The sequence below is a fragment of the Seriola aureovittata genome, chromosome 12 (assembly GCF_021018895.1).
Source record: "Seriola aureovittata isolate HTS-2021-v1 ecotype China chromosome 12, ASM2101889v1, whole genome shotgun sequence".
NCBI lineage: Eukaryota > Metazoa > Chordata > Actinopteri > Carangiformes > Carangidae > Seriola > Seriola aureovittata.
In genome coordinates this window covers 24,532,432-24,550,974 of record NC_079375.1, presented here as the reverse complement: position 1 = coordinate 24,550,974, position 18,543 = coordinate 24,532,432, and the positions used below count along the sequence as shown (strand labels likewise).

At 42.4% G+C, this 18,543-nt stretch overlaps 1 protein-coding gene across 1 annotated transcript in view; it reads right to left on the bottom strand.

Moving 5' to 3' along the window:
- Positions 1-15,422, bottom strand: part of xrn1 (5'-3' exoribonuclease 1) — an 18,306-nt gene extending 2,884 nt beyond the window's left edge. Inside the window, exons 1-39 of the mRNA XM_056392114.1 lie at positions 15,214-15,422; positions 13,772-14,004; positions 13,168-13,265; positions 12,053-12,162; positions 11,831-11,941; positions 11,634-11,719; positions 11,416-11,503; positions 11,079-11,247; positions 10,903-10,970; positions 10,429-10,566; positions 10,148-10,317; positions 9,944-10,033; positions 9,530-9,686; positions 9,106-9,225; positions 8,817-8,986; positions 8,434-8,551; positions 7,712-7,807; positions 7,112-7,215; positions 6,613-6,747; positions 6,200-6,362; positions 5,932-6,045; positions 5,386-5,484; positions 5,158-5,273; positions 4,804-4,950; positions 4,576-4,665; positions 4,314-4,449; positions 4,154-4,210; positions 3,691-3,823; positions 3,497-3,566; positions 3,196-3,391; positions 2,985-3,071; positions 2,749-2,832; positions 2,394-2,444; positions 2,108-2,188; positions 1,807-1,944; positions 1,428-1,554; positions 1,144-1,307; positions 797-910; positions 241-346 (exon numbers count right to left, since the gene is read on the bottom strand). Of these exons, the coding sequence (XP_056248089.1) occupies positions 241-346; positions 797-910; positions 1,144-1,307; positions 1,428-1,554; positions 1,807-1,944; positions 2,108-2,188; positions 2,394-2,444; positions 2,749-2,832; positions 2,985-3,071; positions 3,196-3,391; positions 3,497-3,566; positions 3,691-3,823; positions 4,154-4,210; positions 4,314-4,449; positions 4,576-4,665; positions 4,804-4,950; positions 5,158-5,273; positions 5,386-5,484; positions 5,932-6,045; positions 6,200-6,362; positions 6,613-6,747; positions 7,112-7,215; positions 7,712-7,807; positions 8,434-8,551; positions 8,817-8,986; positions 9,106-9,225; positions 9,530-9,686; positions 9,944-10,033; positions 10,148-10,317; positions 10,429-10,566; positions 10,903-10,970; positions 11,079-11,247; positions 11,416-11,503; positions 11,634-11,719; positions 11,831-11,941; positions 12,053-12,162; positions 13,168-13,265; positions 13,772-14,004; positions 15,214-15,288 (4,609 nt within the window). The 5' untranslated portion in view covers positions 15,289-15,422. The remainder of the gene's footprint in view (positions 1-240; positions 347-796; positions 911-1,143; positions 1,308-1,427; positions 1,555-1,806; positions 1,945-2,107; positions 2,189-2,393; positions 2,445-2,748; positions 2,833-2,984; positions 3,072-3,195; positions 3,392-3,496; positions 3,567-3,690; positions 3,824-4,153; positions 4,211-4,313; positions 4,450-4,575; positions 4,666-4,803; positions 4,951-5,157; positions 5,274-5,385; positions 5,485-5,931; positions 6,046-6,199; positions 6,363-6,612; positions 6,748-7,111; positions 7,216-7,711; positions 7,808-8,433; positions 8,552-8,816; positions 8,987-9,105; positions 9,226-9,529; positions 9,687-9,943; positions 10,034-10,147; positions 10,318-10,428; positions 10,567-10,902; positions 10,971-11,078; positions 11,248-11,415; positions 11,504-11,633; positions 11,720-11,830; positions 11,942-12,052; positions 12,163-13,167; positions 13,266-13,771; positions 14,005-15,213) is intronic.
- Between the last annotated feature and the right edge of the window lie 3,121 nt (positions 15,423-18,543).

Sequence of the window (18,543 nt, the reverse complement as noted above, 5' to 3'; positions counted from 1 at the left end):
CATGGGCAGATCTAAAGAAGTCTGAAATGAACTCTTGAGACAGAAAAAGTAAAATGAAGGGTAAAAGAATGAAGTGCAGAGCAACAGATTTAAACTTAAATTTAAATTTTGGGCAATGCCACAAACAGCGACCAAGGAATTGGAGATATGAGGTACAGGCCGGGTAACTACTCTGTAACTATTGCCCTCAAAGAGATGATGTACAACATATGACTAAAATATAAGGAAGGGAAGACTGACCTTGTTGGTTGAAGACCGGGTTCATGGCTCCCATGGGTGGAGGTCGTATCTGACCCACTCCTGGGTATAGAGGAGGTGGGAGGGGGAAGCCTGATCCCACTGAGTTCTACAGACGCACAGGAGGAAACAGACAGAAGCTCTGGTTGTAAATCTGATGAATAATTGTCAGTGTTATCCAGAATGATCACACACTGTTTGTCAACCTGTTTAACCATTAATATTTCTTTCTACTTGGAACAGTTGCAGGGGTTTTTCTTTGTCTGGACACTCACTAATCAGGGACTGATGGATTATTTGATAGGAAACTGTATCTTCGATTAATTAATGGGGTCCATATAAACCTATGAGCCACTATCCAGAAAGTTACATGTCCATGATTCGATATAATTATAATTAATATAAAAACACATTCTGATTTATTTAGATCAAACTAAGATGACTCACACACTGCACTGATCATTGCTAGCATGCATTCTCTCACACTCTCTCATGGACTAATATGTGTGTGTGTGTGTGTGTGTGTGTGTGTGTGTGTGTGTGTGTGTGTGTGCTGTACCAGTCTTTGGAGGGCAAAGAAGGCAGCTTTCTCCTTGGCATCATTTTCTGACTGGCACTGTGGACCGTGAACCATCAACCCATTGGACAGCTTCACCTGACACACGACGAGACCCTGTGGTGACACAAAGGTTTTTAGTGCAAATGTCCAGGAAACACTGACCAAAGAATTGTGGGGAAAAAAGGAAATTTATAAATTAAAACAATCATTTTGTGCAAAATCTGTCAGATAACAATAATAACAATCTACAACCAATAACTCATAATGTCAAAGTGAAAACATGGTGTGAATACTTCCTGAAGCCACTGTAATGCTGTGAAAGACGAATATAAAACACGCTGTACTACCTGTCTGTTGCCTATATAGCTGAAGTCGGGCGGTGCCATGCCTAACCCCACACAGACGCACGCCAGCTCTGACACCTTGCTGCTCAGCACAGTGTTGGTGGAGGCGGCTGATGCAGGAGAAGTTAATGCGACCGAGTCACCGTGGGGGACGTTCATCTTTGCCGCTGGACGAAGAGAAACGGGATGAAAATGATTGAAAGTATGGTTCCAGCTGTGTATAGAAACTCTTCCTTGGTTTATATATCTGGTCGCAGTAGCCTGTGTTGCGGTGGTCAGTCACTTACCTAGTTTCTTGGATGATCGTCTCCTGTTCCCCTGCTGACCTCCAGAGGGGGCGGTGTCCTGGAAGGAGGGACTTCCTGATCCAGCACCGTCAATCTTCAGCATCTCCTTCAGTACCAGGGTTCCCTTCTACAGCAACAACCAAAAGCACAAACTAAGTTCAATAATCCTGATCTGTCATAGAGACCCAAGGATGCAAACCCCGGCCACAGATGAAATGACGGTACACACATGCGCTTTCTTCAGGATTTAAAGAGATAAATGAAGAGGAAAAAGTCTTTTCTGAAGCCATGATGTTCTGCTCCTGTCAGACTCCTGTCAGCTCTTTATGTCATATGCTACAAGACTCACACTCAAGCAGTCTGTGCCTCCTGTACTCACCATGGCGAAGGACTGCGGAGACAGAGGGCCGTCTGACTGGCTGGTGGGTGCCGGTGGAAGAGCAGGAGGAGGTGGGGTCTGCTGGCTTCCCGCAGAGATCTTTAGACTGGCAATGAGATCTTCAAACTCAGTGGAAGTCTGAGTGAGAGAAATGAGAAGAGACAGTGGATTGAAGGTGGGGAGACGTGATGTCACACAAACACTGTGGACAGAAAACGAGCGACTGGCAGAGACGTTAGACACTCAAACCGTCTCTTACAGCTCAAGGAGGAGAGAAAAGTGTGTGTGTGTGTGTGTGTACCTTATTGGCTGTGTTCTGTGAGGGGAAAAGAGAGTCGACGTCCTCATTTTTCTTCAGCAGTCTGATGCCACCAACTGGAGCCTGAAAATTACAGACGCACACAAATATAAGTACAATATCAACACACATGTACATTAAAGAAAATATTTACATCTGCCGTCCACAACGTGGCAGCTGTTTACTGCCTTCTGGGAAAGCATACACATGTAGTATAGTGTGTGTGTGTGTGTGTGTGTGTGTGTGTGTGTGTGTGTGTGTGTGTGTGTGTGTGTGTGTGTGTGCTCACAGCTTTGTTGGGGGTTGTGTGCTGGTTCTTCCCCTGCTGTGGGTGTCCTTCCTAGAGTTGGAAAAAAACAAAAAGGTTTTTATTTTTTTTAGTTTTGACACAGAAATATCTTTACGATTGTTTTTCAACAACTAACCGTCAGGACAAGACGCTCATTACTCTGCTACTCTTGCTAACTCAAGCTAACTTTGTAGTGTTAAATGTAAAAGCTCCTGGCTGTCTTCTCCTGCTGAGGCCTCCTAGTTTTACTATTTATCAACACAAATATACTTTGCAAACGTTGCAAATGTGCAATTGCTGATATTGCTATATAGCGTATCTTTTGTTAAAAACATCCAAACACACACACACTTACATTATTCTGCCAGTGAGCGGGAGGTTTGTTCGGAGGGCCCGAGTTCTGCAGAGACTGCCACACATTGGTGTACTCCTCTTTACTCTGGATGGAGATGTGGAGATAAGAACAGAAAACATTACGCGACTTAAATTCACAACTTCACAACCGTCACTTCACGCACTTGCAATACATGACCATGTGCATTTACAAGGTCACATGGCGAGAAAGCCTGGAGAAGTGAGAACAGCCCGTACCTTGCCCTGTTGTTTCTGGAGACCCTTAGAGGGAGAGTTCCTGTTGCCCTGGGAGCCCGCCTTCATCACACCTTGTTTGTTGTTATGCTTCAGGTAAGAGGTTGAGAGGTGGAACAATGAGAGAAGGAGAAAGAGAGAAAAATAGTTTTGTCATTTAAGCAGGAAAACAAAGTGCACGTAGCAGCACAGTGTGTATTCTCTCCCGTCTTACCTGTGTGGGTATGAAGGGTGACCGCGGCGAATGGTTGAGGCCGGCCAGCTGCCGGTGTGAGTTGAAGTTAGCGCCAGCGGCGGGCTGAGGTTTGACGATGGCGGTGAGTTTGTGGGAGGTGTGATCCACTCGGGCTCCGTAGGAAAGATTAATGAGAGCGCAGGGAGGGAGGCGGTAACCACGAGGCGAGGTACACCTGAGGAGACAGACCAATAACACAGGTGTCAGATGTCCGGTCAGAAGTCAGTCTGCTGTGGATACACATATATATTACATGCTACAGTTTTGTTTATGTGATTACCTGATGTTGAGACCACCAGCAAATTCTTCATCAAACAGCACTTCATACAGAACCTCCGCCTCACGCTCCGCTGAAAGTACAAACACATAAAATTAACCTTCATATCTTCCACATGTCCTGTGAGAAGTGCTGAAGCTTTTTAACTGTATAAAGCAATCGGTGGATCAAAGAAACCATCATGTGCATGCGCTCACCTCCTTTAATGCCGACAACGGTTCCTCTGAGTCCCAGTGGGACGGTGAAGCTCTCTCTGATGTTGACCACTCTGTCGAACAGGCGATACTCTGCATCCGGGTCTGGAACCACACCCTGCTGCTGCTCCAACGGCTGCACGCAAACACAGACACGTATTCACACAAGTTCAATCACTTGTAAATACTCAGTTTATGATCAAATACTCAATTCTCTGACAGAGTGACACAATACACAAGAGTGTATTATTACACAGCTGAAGATGCGTTGCCCTGGTAGCAACAGCTATTGGTCACCTCTGAGAACATCCCCCACTAATTGTTGTAACACTCAGTTCTACTAATGAATCACCGTATTCATATATTTTTTACATAATTTTATGAAACATGATTTTATGAAACATTTTATGCAATTTCCTTTCTCTTCACGACCTTCCTTCTGACAATACAGGTAAAATGAACTCACCCTGAAGAGCAGATGAGGCTTGACAGTCACACGGACTTTCTTGGTGCTCTTCTTCACCTGAGAGTGAGTTAGCAGACGAGAGGTTAGTGCGTGGCGTCGGTGAGTACGTGCACTATCAAGTGATGTGTGGGAGTCAGAATCTGTGTGCAAAGTCAGTCACCTTAGTTTTCTCCACCGCCTCCTCGATCCTCTCCACGATGGCGGAGTCCAGCACCTGCAGATCACATGACGCCCTGCTGATGGAGCTGACCGGGTGACTTTTCAACCACGAAGTGATTTCGGCGACCTTCTCTGCCCTGTGGAAGGTGCATCAGCGTCAGGGTTCACCGATAAATACGCCATCAACTCAGTGAATTCAGAAGATAGAATCAGCTCAATAAAGAAAGTTACTGTTAGTGTTAGTAAGTAAGTTAGTGTTTTACCCATTCTGGTCCTCCCCAGGCCAGATGTCGTCCTCATAGAAAACATCGTCATGACTGTTTCTGGACACCGAGTCGAAAACCTCCGAAAATCTATAAAAACATGACTTAAAAATGTTACAATAGGGAAACTTTCAACAGGAAGTGTGACAAAGCTTTTGAATTAAATACCACCAGACTTTCAGTGTCGTTATCGAGCTGTGAAGAGACAGAGGACATTGTTATCGTTACCTGTCCAGGTATTCGGCGAGCAGTTCCTCCACAGCAGCTGAGTAGAGCCACTCCTTCTCAGTTCTCTTGGTGTATCCAGGAACCTCCTCATTCTTCTTGTTGAACTTGAGGTTCAGGCCAACGTTAGCTCTTTGCTCCCCACAGGGACTGGACACAATGAAGAGGAAGAGGAAGAGGAAGAGGAAGAGGAAGAGGAAGAGGAAGAGAAGAGAAGAGAAGGCAGAAAAACTTCAGGATTTGAAATTAAATGTTCTTTACAACCAATGGAAGAAACAAAACTTTAAATATTCACATTAACAAAAGTGTCAAATTAACCAGCGATATTTTAATCTAAAATAAATCTATAACACTCACTTCTTCTTAGAGCCTCTGCCAATGAAGATGCTTCCTGAGAAGCGGGAGACGAGGTAGCTCGTGATGCCGAGACGAGACGCCAGAACATATCCGGGACTGTACTTCACACAGTATTTCTATAAAACACACACACACACACACACACACACGAGGCAAACGTGTGAGGATGGAAAATACACACGATTTCTCAGCTGAATGCCGTAACAAACATGGTTGTGTGTTTCTTACATGCTGATTCTGGATCAAGGCCTCCAGCTGCGGTTCATGCGGCACGTTGAAGACCACGCGTACGCGGCCATCTTTGATGACGTCACTAGAATCCTGCACCTGTTGAGGCAGGAAGACACATTTCAATAAGACAAACAAGCCGAGGAAGAACGTGTTGCTCTTCACAAATTACACACAAATGTTTTCTGAAATCAAGCACTAAAATAAACATAAAGATAAAACAGAACTATAGCAGGAAGAGCTTTTAAAACATCGGTTGCTGTCATGTCCTTACAGGAGAGACACTGGTTCAATGCTCCTCGATGGCAAACAATTCAGAATTTTGTTTATCACAGCCATTAATTATTGAATAATACTGAGTAAAGTTGACCATTACTCTAGTTTGCGTTTGAATACAGACCCAAACTTCTCTCAGTTCCTACAACCGGGATCATAAGAGAAAAGTGAGTCGGCATCATTATAAAAACTGATTTGCATTAAACCATTAATTATTTCTATAAAAAGATAAAGATTATAGAGCTCAGGAACAGTCAGCTGATCACATACCTCTCCCATGGCACCGTAGTACGGGTTCCCCACCATGAAGACGGAAGTCGCTTGAGGAAAGAGCTCGTCCAAGCTCTTAAAACAGGTCAGAGACGAGTAAAAGGCCTTGATGTCCTGAAAGGATGGAGGGAGACGCAGAATACGAGCGGGTGAGTTAGAGAGAGAGAGAGAGTAAGTCTCCTCAGCTTTGTGGCCTCGTGGCCCTGCTGCAAAAACACCACAGTTTTATCTGTGTATTCGTTTGTGTTCTGTATATGCAGACATGTACCTTAACCACGGTCTGGTGGGCGAAAGGAAGAACTTGTTTGGCCCACTGTTTCTCTAGTTCCACCACTCCGTTGGCTTTGGGGACATACTTCCATCCTGTCAGCAACTGGCCGTACAAAACCACCTCTGTATCGTTTACTATGATGCCTTTCCTCTTGAAGAAACTGCGAGAAAGAAAAATTATGTTATGAGAGGAATCATGAACAGAGGAAATAAGTCAGACACGATGATTTACCATGATTTTAGAAAAGAACAAGAAAGTAAAACCTGTTAGTTACAATGGCTTTAAAAAGGTCTTAAAGGCCACAAATGAGAATAGCAACATCATTTCAAAACAGTAGTTATAAAAAGATGCTTTAAAACAGCTGTATTTTCTCTGAAAGGGTTTTGTTGTTGTTGTTTTGTGTGCCTTACTATTCAGTTAGTCCCTGGACATCCTTCACCCAATCCTTCTGCTCCTTGTCAGACATGCAGGTGACTTTGGTGGGAGGAGGGGTGGAGGGTCGGTCATACACTCTCTGGACACCAGGTGGTTCCTCCAGACAAAACCTGCACCACAGGACCAAGATTCATGTTTCACACAAAAAAAGACAAACTCTGTGCTCCCAGACAACTGGCCGAATCCACATGCTGTACACGCTACATTTGGTGAACGTTGGTGAGGTTGTTCACCACCTGAAATTGTGTAGAATCTGCAAAACTATCTAACTCTGGTGCCCCCTAGTGGCAGCATCCCAGTGTCAGAAAACAGCACCGTCATTCTAATGAACAGTGTGACAAAAAGTATTTTCTTTGTATGGGTAGAATCAATGCAGAGCAAAACTCTTGCAAAAGTAAAAACATTATTTTTGAGACATGTTTAACACATTCAGTGTCATGAATCTAAGGCTTAATCTGCAGTGCTGGTTCTTACTTGGTGTCTCCATCTGACACTGCAATGATACGAGCTTCCTCTAGATGGGGCCAGTTCACAAACACAGACTTCCCCAGTGCTTGTGAAGCAACATCATCACATAACTACAGATGCAGAGAGACAAACAAAGAACAGAGGCAGACGGTAAGTAAGTGAAAGGCAGAAATATATAATATGTAAGTTCAAAATACAATGTCTGAGAAACAGACAAATATACAGGAAGTGCAAACCAAGGTTAAGCTTTTATTTTTATTTTTGAAGTCTCCTGATCTAAGTCTTTCCTCTAACATAGAGTCCTAATGTGAACTCTGTTTTCCTACATAGTAAAGCTGCACATTACACACATGGTCAGTCGACATTAAAACTAGTAAAACTAATCTTTTGTGGATATCTGCTGACATTTCTTCGGCCACTGTAATAAATAAATGTGTGATGCCATTACAAAATTTAAAGCCTTGTATTTTGTTTATTTGATATTTCAAGACTTCTGAGAGAGCTGAAAGAAATTTAGATATAACAGACATTTTCATTGAGGAATATTTTGTACTATTTTTTGCAGTGTTTTTAAAGAGTGAGATCAATAAACAAACAAAACTCTACCGTCTCTCCTTCCTGGCTGTGAAGGATGTCGAGCATCATGTTCTCCCCTCGGCTGCTCTGCTGGAATACGACCACCCCGCTCTTCTTCTTGAAAAACTGCAGAGAGAGAGAGTTATTTGGTTCAGTTTCTTTTCACACAGAAAAATCCAAGCGACCTAAAATTCATCACTACAAATCACATGGGAAGGTTCACTCAGAGCAAGAGAGGAAGAAGGTCCTGTGTTCCGGACCAGCGCCCGTTTCTGTGAGAGAAACATTTCTACACGGGCTGCTACGGTTTACGTGCTCTGCCGCTTCCCACAATGCAACGCGCACCTGGCTAAAGTAACCATTTTTGCTCAACCTTGCAGAGCACACCAGTAGTTGGGTCATATTGGGTTCAGATGACGTTCCCACCACATATGAACTGCTCCAGAGTTTGTTTGTGGCCAGACCGAGACCACCTGAGTCTCGTGAGGTTGTTTAGGGTTTGGAGCAGAGTGCGATTACTGTGTTCACTCCTGCTCAAACGAATCACAACAAGGGGAAAACAAACCAGTATCTGATTTAACCCGACTAATGTAGAAGTGAAAACCCCCTTGGAAGTTGGACAAATGTTCAGCGTCGGTGTTGACTGTCTCTAACGAGGCTGTAATTTCTGTATATAAAAAGGTTTAGGGCAAAAGCCTGTGTTTGGGCTCGGAGCTTTTAAATGTTATCAGTTATCCGACACAAACACCTACCTTGTGTTTGATGTGCTGTAGAGTGGGGAAGCCACAGAAGTACAGAGCCGAGCGGTCGATGGGCCTGCTGACATGGTCCAAAGGCACCTGCCAGGCGTCCATGGGGATGTGTGCTTTCCTGTATCAAAGGAAAGTTATTTTATGAAACGAGCAACTGAATTCAGCAGTAATCATTAGCAAATGTAATTAACATAATACATGTTCATTCCGAGTTTAAGTAATAGCTTTCCACTCTCCTCCTCATTTACATTAACTGTAATGCAGCAAATTCACTTGAATAAGACAGAAAATATTGACTCACAAAAATTGAGTCAATTAGAAATGGAGTGTTTGAGACAGATAAATTAAGTTACGCGTGAGTGTGTGTGTGTGTGTTTTCCAACCTGGCATGGCAGTGGACGATGTCGGGGAACAGCTGAGGCAGGGTGGAGGTGTATGTGAAGTCTAACTCACTGTCGTAAGAGTAGACTGCACACTCTGTGTGACAGTTCCTGGATTTCTCTTCTTTAGTCATTTTGTGGCTGTAGGGCTCCATGGCTGCTAGTAAGCACCTCTGTTTAATAAACACACCACACAAACAGACACATATGGTTACACTGTTAATGAGTAGGTTTTTTTTTTTTAGCATAACTGTGTAAGTGTGCGTGTGTGTGTGTGTGTGTGTGTGTTTACCTCGTCTATGAAGGGAATGAGCACCACAGCCTCCCACTCCTGCTGCTTCCCATTGAGGTCCGTTTTAAAGTCAAGAGGGTAGTACTCAATGATGGGTGAACTTTCACTGGTCATCAGGTGCTGAAACAATCAGATTAATATAATATCATCTTTATGTTTTCATGTCTGAGCTGTTCAGGAAAAGATTACAACTTTCTATGTTGGATACTGTTTAAAATAATATTGTAAACAAATGTGTGATAAAGACACCAAGAGAACTGCAAAGATTCATCAAAATCATAAAGAAACATGTAGGTAACTTGTGCATCCACACACTAATGTATATGAAGCTCCAGTACATGTTCTGTGTGTGTGTGGGCATGTGTGTGTGTGTGTGTGTGTGTGTGTGTGTGTGTGTGTGTGTGTGTGTGTGTGTGTGTCTTACCCTGTAACACTCAGGCAGCAGCGCCATACTGGCAGCAGGCAGGACAGCCAAAAGCTGCTGGAAGGGCATGAAGGGTTTTGCGAGGTCAAAGGTCAGTTTTAACCCAGCTATATTCCTGATGTCAGACAGGAAGGGAGCGTAGTGGTAGGGGTAGTACCTGGAGAGACATACCAATATTTAAAGACTGGTGGAAGGACTCGGAACGTTCTCATCTCTCCTGATTTGTGTTTGAGGTGGTTCAGAAAGACCTTCATTAAAACTGGGCTTGGTGTTAGAAAATGTGTGAAGTTTCCCATGAGAAACGATCCTGTGCTCCCTTACTCCTCAAGAGAGTGTAATAAATTATCTGCCTTTCCAGGCCACAGGAATTAAGAGAAACAAAGAGCAAGTGGCGTGTGATAGAGACATTCTTACCAGCTCCAGGACTGAACCCCGTGGTAATAGTAGTGGAGAATCCACTGGATGCCTTCCACATAACACTTGGCCTGCTTGGCAAGAAACTCACTGCAAATGGAAGAATACAAACGTATTTTAGAGAAAGCGTTGTTGTTGCTCTGCATCCCAAGTAATTTGTTTTTGTCTTGTGGACTGTGTGTGTGTTTGCATCTCTACACTCACTCTGACACCACATCCACGCCCATCTTGGTCATGTAGTAGGTGCGTTTGTACTGTCTGAACTCAGTTTCAAAAATATCGTCCTCCTCCTCCTCATCTTCTGCCGCTGCTAACTTTCCTTCTCCAATCACTTCATCTGATGAGGTCAGAGCTGCCAGACAGAGGGAAGAGTCCTACACACACACACACACACGAGAAATGACATGAGTGAGTAATTACAGGATAAACACACACATGACAACTGTGAATAAATGTTGGGTTTGTTTTTATCACTTTGTCTCTACCTCCATCTTGTTGGTTTCTTTGCTCGCGGCTTCCTGCTCTGCTGCAAGTCCAGCCGCCTCATTCAGATACTTGTTTCCAACTTTACTCTCAAACCACTTCAAGTCCACAAACACCTCGCTGAAGTGTTCCCGGTCAAACTGGAGGGAAGCAGGAGAGAGGATGCAATAAATAAAAAAAAAAAAACACTTCATTTTACACCAACTTCACGACAAACTTCTGACGACTCAAACCAAATGCAAATATCGTGATCAACAGCTACATGTGATTCACATCTATTCTTAAAATAACTGGTGTCGGTAACTGCAGCTGTCTGTGCTGGACAAAGTCAACAAGTATTATACATCTACAAGATGCAAAAATTAGAACAGCACTGACCACTTCAGACAGAAACTGTTTTTTTTAAAAGACTAATGTCAACGTCACTGATTATATTAATGGAGAATTTACACAAAGCTTTCACGGTGTTGTCTCACCTCCGCAAGCTTCTCCAGGTACTTCTCAAAGTTTCTGAGGTTTAGATGTCCGTTCTCATTCAGATAACCTGCATCAGAAAACAGGAGTCAGTTTTGTGTTTTATGTACAGTATATGATACAGTATATGTGTGTGTGTGTGTGTGTGTGTGTGTGTGTGTGTGTGTGTGTCTCTCACCCCCCACGCTCGGTAGTACACTGATGTACGTCTTGTATAGCAGAGGCAAAGCATCGTGGTTGATGTGAAGATGGGGAAGGTGAGGGATGAAATCATTTCCCACTAGGAAGCCCATTAGAATCCAGTCGTCTATTATTCGCTCCAAGTCATAATCAGAACCAATGTGATTCTGAAAAACATCCATAATCACAATGAGAATAATCAGTATACGGCTTATCAACCTTCCTTGGCGTGGAAATTACTTCTTTGTGTCCATACTTCATCTTATTATACTGATTATACTCATGGTGCTGTTCATTCAATATTGTTTGTGAGTGAGTGTGAGTGTGAGTCTCACCCTGAGCTCAGAGAACTCATAGTCAATGTACTCCCTCATCAGAGACAAGTGGAGTAAGTGAAAAGTCGTCTCCTCCGGAGCCGTTATCCTGGTTGGGAAGAAAAACAGCAGGGTTCAGAAAAGTCAAAAGAATTTCTAGGATATCATAAGATAAATATGAACATGACAGAAAAAAAAACAACTATTTAAAAATAAGAAGAGAGGAAAGCATGCAACACCTTTTCTGTGATTTCTTTCCTCCAAAGCGGACCTCTTCTCTGAGCAGCGAGAAATTTGGCTCGTGGCTGGTTAAACCCAACATTATCTACAACACACAGAGCAAAGGTGGGGTGAGCATCTCTTAGACGTCCACAGAGGATTCGAGCAGTAACATATGTACTCATGTGATTCCTAACCACGGGCACACAAACCCTACCAGGTCAGCATCCAGGCCGTATAGGCAGTGTCGGGTGTTGGGGTTGTGACCCGGCTTTGAGTTCTCAGAGCGAATAAACTCCATGATCTTGTGTTCTCCTTCACCCGGCGTCTAGAAGAGAAACACACACTCAGTGCTGGCAATGCTGACTGAAGCTGCGGTGCCAACAAACTGCCACTGAACCTGCAGCGTCTCGGTTCATTAAAACAGCTGTTCACACACCTCATGACCAGACAGGTAGACTCTGACATTCTGCCACAGCTTGTCAGTGGAGAGCTTGTTGTGGACGAAGTATTTGAGCTGCTCCTGAAGTCTCGCCATGAAGTCAGTGCCTGGTTAAAGGAGAAGTGATTAAAGGAGCTGCTGCTGCTAACAAATCTACATCTGATACGTCAGCGTTGTCTACAATAATAATACTTTCACTCCAGCACAGAATAAGCAGATGGACATGAAACATGTTCACTCAAACTCTGGTGTGTTTGTGTGTTTGGTTCACTTCATTTCGGCTGCTGTGAAAGCTTTCAGTAAAACCCTGGTGCTAAACTAAACACTGAGACCAAGGCCGAGTGAAGAGGAGGTGTCGGTTAGTGATGATACGCAACTTCAGTCAGGATAAGCGTAGATACCAGGTACTGATCCGTACTGCACTCTATTTTTTTCCAAATTTAAAATCTGTGTATCTCACTGTGTAAAACTAATTGGAATCATTTTAATGTGAAGTAACAAAATGGCACAGATTGTGACTGTGTGGTCCCTACATTTTTCAATTTTAAATGAGGAACTGCAAATATGAAAATAGGTACAATGCAACTCTGATTTTAAGGAAGTGGACTAATCTAATTATTATTGTTTATTTATTAACAACTGCTTTTGTTATTATAATTATTATCAACAATGAGCTAATGGACACATAAATTTCCCCTAGAGGATAAATAAAGTATCTATCATCTATCTATCTATTTATCTATCTAATACAAAATTGCAACACTTAAGTTGAGCAGAACTCAGCCATTTGTTAGAATTACTATGTGTTGTTGTAACATGCATGGCAGTGCACATTAACAGTTTGTGACAACCTGGTAATGGCTGACGTACGCGTCCAACAGTGACAAGATGGAGAAGAAACCAAACTCACAAACACTAGTGATTCCAGTTTTATTTAGAAATTCACCGTTAAACTTATGTAGGTTTAGCAAAGTTTTTGTATTAATGCAAGGTTAGAACAGATTCTACTACCCTGAAATTATCAACTGTCTTTACATATCCTGCTAAAGTTCCTTTTATCAATCTTAATGTGTGACATTATTCTTGTGTAAAGGTTGTGAGAGGAAACCTACCAGGAGTGATACAGTTGGAATCGAAGCGAGCCTCTGTGGGGAGGACCTCTCCTTTATCCAGGGCTTTTTTTATCTTGTCCTCGGCTTCTTTGGCAGACCTAGAAACAAAGACACAAAGCCCAGCATGTCAAACTCACTGGCTTGGGCTGTGCTCCTGCCTGAACCCTGGTTTCTTCAGTCCATTCTGCCTTGTTAGGCAACACAGCTTTACAACTGCAGTCCCACAGACATCACCTTTAAACCACAAAATTATACTGGACGGTGTATAAATATATTTGTGAACAGAGCTGTCATCTTGAACAGATAACTAAAAGAGAAGGCAGCATTATTTTCACTTGAGATTTGACATCACAGTGCAGGCACGCTCATAAAATTCCATTTCTTTATTTGGTCACCTCGTGAAAAGCAGCTCCAACAACCCAAATTTAACAATCATGTTCAAATGTCTTTGAGGTTGAGAGAAGCATTAATGGGTGAAAGGACTGAAAGCTTTCACTGTGGGGAGAAATCAGATGAGCCAAGACGACCCATTCTGAGTGTCAGCCTATATCCAAACAGAGGAAAGAATCTCTCCATGTTTCTTTCATCATGCAGCCATCTCTACCTGAATCTCCGCCCCCTCTGCTGGTTCATCTTTGCCCTTGGTGCCACACCATCCACAGCCATGAAGAAGACCTTGCGGGGCTTGATAATCCTGAAAAGCACTTCCAGGTAATGGAAGATGTCAGCGAAAATCTTTTCCTCAGAGATGCGAAAGTGGACATCCTCGTCGTTCGGGTGGGAACACTGGTGGATAATCCCATTCATGTCCAGATAGAGATTGTCAAATTCTGGAATCTGGGGAGCGAAAGAAGCACAAAAAAACAAACACAATGACTATGGTTAATAAATTGTAAAACATATTTTTCAATGTTCCTGTAAAGTGATTCATGAAATGTGTTTCATTTCTTGACTGTCTGAAATGCATCTATCAACAACAAAACTTTCCTGTGTGGAGTTATTTAGGTTTTTTTAGTTTGTGTGTCTGTGAGACAGGATACCATTCACATGACAAACTTTGGACGTCATAAATGAAAAGGTCAGCTTGTCTTTATCAGTCACCAAAGAATTTCTAGCAGACTCCTCCGGCCTACTACAGATAAAGAACCCAAAAACTTTCTCCAATAACAGCGATGTTGACATCTAGGTTTAGTAACAGGGGGAGGGGTTAAAACTGAGTTTGACAGTGGTGTGACATAAGGTGTTACAAAATGGGCATACGACATATTTTCCACATCCAGTGTTATCCAATATAAAGATTTCTGGCATAAAACGCCCGTTTTATTTTCTTAAGCACACACACCACTGCTGTCTTACGCAATGAGAGTGACACTGAACCACGTCCAGCTGATGAAACTGCTGCTCCAGCACTGAAATACTATCTTCCTCACTACACTGAGAACTAGGTCACTAAAGTCCATTGCAGTCCGCCGAAGTAGCCTTAAAAAAACTAAGTAATGTAAATTAACTAAATATGCCCCCCTTGATATCCACTACAGGCTGATACAAACAACTCCACAAACATTGCAAAGCACGGTGGCTGTAAACTAGCTGGCAACAATAACTAGCTGTAGCCTCTATTCATCTCTTAGTGTAAAGTTAGTTAGCTAGCTGCCTGTGAGAGGTTTATTGTTGCTCAGAATGTTCTTGCCGAACAAAGAACTAAAGTACCCGATGGTAACACATTCAATAAATTAAATTCACTTTGACCTGTTTAACGTTAAAATTTGAACCTGCTTACGACCAAAACAGCAAGCTAGTAAGTGTTGGAATTTGGTAAATGGCGTATGGTTTTGGTTGAGTCAAATTAAAAAATGTAGTCAAAAGTGTTTCGCAACAAGAGAGCTGTCCTGTGGTCGGCCAATAACACCGGTAAGCTACGTGGAATAAAAGTTCCACGGCCCTCTGTATTTAGCTCGTTGATAGCCAGAAGCTAGCTATGCTAACGCTGCGGCTATCGGGAACAGTGGGTTTGGAAGCTAACGAAATACATCTCTGGTTTCCTACCTGATGTTCCTTGACAACTTCACTGAGACAAGGATATCGCTCTGAAATCCATCGGTAAAATTTCGGGACCCCCATCTTCACCACGAAAAAAAAATTGGTATGCGGTCAAAACCGAGAGCAAATGTGGTTAACGAAATACAGTCAAGGTTTACAACTTGCTTTCAGTGGAGTCAGGTTTTGTTTCCATCGGCCGCTAACTAGCTAGTTGTCCGTGGTCCGTCTGCTAAAACATTCCGCCGCTACACGAAGAACAATCGTTCCATTGTTTGGTTGCACAAGGATCATTTCCTCTCCTCCTTCGCAACAGTTGTCGCTTTTGGAACCCATTCCCGCCAGAAAATAAAGAAGAACCAGAAAATTCCTGGAGAAATTTTGAATGTTTCCTGCTGCGTGGTGAGTGTACTTCACCTCTCACGTTTCAATCTGTACAAAGGACGTTACTTTCAGTTACATTCATGTTGTAGAGACTCATCCTGACACTGCAATAAAGCTATACCACTGGTGGAGATGGAGATGGTGTGTGTGTGTGTGTGTGTGTGTGTGTGTGTGTGTGTGTGTGTGTGGTGTGTGTGTGTGTGTGTGTGCGTGTGTGTGTGCGTGTGTGTGTGCGTGTGTGTCAACATTTGTTAACCTATAAAATAAATCTGCATGCGAAATTCAAGTTTCTGCATGTGTAGAAAAGATTTGTATTTGTTAAAATCTGAAATTAAATTATGAACAAATGATGAGTGGTGAGGTTAAACAAAAACATGTAAAAGGAAGAAATGTTTTTGTCACAATGCTGTTAATGTGTGTAAGAATTAATTTGTAATGTGTGCTTTTTTTTTTATTCTTGCGGCTTACATCATGTGCTGTGGTGCAGTGGATGGATGGGCATCGGTTGAGAAAACTAAGATCATCACATGACTCACTATCACAGGGTGAGGAGCCCTGGAGAGAGATCATCAGTTTCACCTGAACCTCAAGTTCTATTAGTTAGTTTATGATAAGTTTATTGCGCTACAGTGACAGTGGTATTACAAGATGAGACGGACAGTTCAGCACATCTAGCACCAGTTACACAATGAACCTTTCTAAGACAGTCTGCAGTCACTTACCTCTGCCCCGTCTGTTCAAAGAAATGCATTTTATTAAGTGTTGCTGTATATTGGGTAAACTTAAAATAAAGGGCTGATTTGTTTTAGCATTTGTGTCCTTGAGTTTTATTTTTAATTCATATATATGTATTAGGGTGAACCTGGATGAAACTGATGCAGTATAATGGAACAGGCCTTTCAGTGAATCCTCCTTCATGAGGATTATAATGTTCAGTATTTACTGAATCTGTTTGAGAAGTGTTGTTTTATTTTAATGGTCATTGTGGAGGCTGTGATTGTTGTTGTGGTAATGTTTAAGTTGCAGATCAACTTCTGTAAGGACATGTACGTGTGTGTGTGTGTGTGTGTTTATACATGTCTTGCTGTGGTTGTGGGGACAAATCTGGGTTTGAAACCATCAGTGTGAGGTTATTGTGGCCAGTCGTCACAGCTTCAAAAGGCTTTTTGAGGGACAGCTGCAGTGACTGAGGTCAGTGTCAGGATGAGTCTCTACGACATGAATGAAGCTGAAAGTCACGTCCTTTGTACAGATTGAAACGTGAGGAGTGAAGTTCACGCACCAAGCAGCTGGAACATTCAAAAGTTCTCCAGGAATTTTCTTGTGTTTATTATTCTCTGTCCTCAGTGTTCAGGTTCAGTCTCTTGCCTTTTACTTCATTTCTACTGTTGTTGATGGATGACAGTAACAACATGTGAAGAGCAGAACCTGTTCAGCTCTAGCACAGTCACCACCTCCACAGGTGAAAGTATCGACCAGTTTAACATGAACACGGTGTTCAGTAGGAAACAGATGGAACTGATCCACTGGATGTGATGCTGTGACCTCAGAGACAGATGTGTTCACCTCACACACTCTTTAGTGTGAACTGAACATTGACAGTTCAGATTGTGAAGCAGGTGTCAGTGTAGTACAGCTCATGTACATTAGTTTTATTCAGAACTTCATTGTTGTCATTGAAAAGGTGTTTAATAAATAAACCTGTGATTAAATTGTACTGAGTATGTTTTTTTTCATATTTACCATCTGCCTCATGATGAATCTAACAGGTCACTTTGGTGAATTAGTGTTTTCATTGTTATTAAAATTGGTAAGTTCATAAGACAAATTAGAAAAGCACAAACTCTTGTGTCTAGATCTAGATCCTGTATTGCCACTGTTGAAGCACGGACACATTTAAACATTTCTATCATGTTTGTTGTTGATTAAAGCAACATAGAAAGTCTTTGATTAATTACAAATTAAGGAAAAACTTCAGTGTGTTGTGATTTCTATACTGTGCTGCTGCTACTGTTAAAATTCATACCAGACACGCTCCATAAAAACCAACAAAGCAAAGCTTCATAAAAAACTTTATTTCACAAGTTTGCATAATAAAGAGGTGGATAAATCTTATTAAGTAACAAGTATAAATTATAGTAAAAATATAAAAATAGTACTTCATAGCTCAGTGAGGACGGTGCAACAGTCTGACAGGTCGACTGGAAGCTGTTGCAGCCGTCCATGAGTGATGGAGGGAAGGTGCAGAAAGTCCAGGAGCCGTTATTCATCATCAGTCTAAGTGTTAGAAAACGTTTCACACTGTGGTTTTACAGTTTAACGTTAGCACACATGCTAACTTCAACTACAATAACATTACAAGTTACTCCTCACATATATATTTGACAAATGGATGTTGGATATGTGCAATCAGCCTGTAAGACTAATGCAACAGTTGTGACAGCTAACTGTGTTTGCAGCATCTGTGTGACAGCCTGTTGCCGTCAGGTTGCCGGTGCAGGTGGGTGTACTTGGTGTCCTCGGGGGGCCACAGGTCAGGTCCACCCCTCCCTCCTCCCCAGCTCTTCTGGCTCCAAAAAACCAAGATGGCGACGTCCATTAGGCCAAATTCAAGGCTTCAAAACGGCATTTCACAAACCAATGGGTGACGTCACGTTAGTTTGCCACTTGAAATACACACACAAGCAAATATAGGCTTGCACACAAACATGTCAACCCCCCCTGCCAACACAGCTTCAAATGCACAATAGGACAGGTCATTTTAAATACTGTGGCATTTCATTTTTTTATATTGTTAAATGTTTCTCTGTAAAATTTTCTTTTCATATAATTTTAATTTTGCAGAAAGTTGAGTCTCCCTGTTGTTCTGGGTAGCCAACTGCTAATTCTTTGTTTATCACGGTCAGAAGAAAGTGTGAAATTTCCTGAGTAACGGAGCCATAATAGATGCCTCTC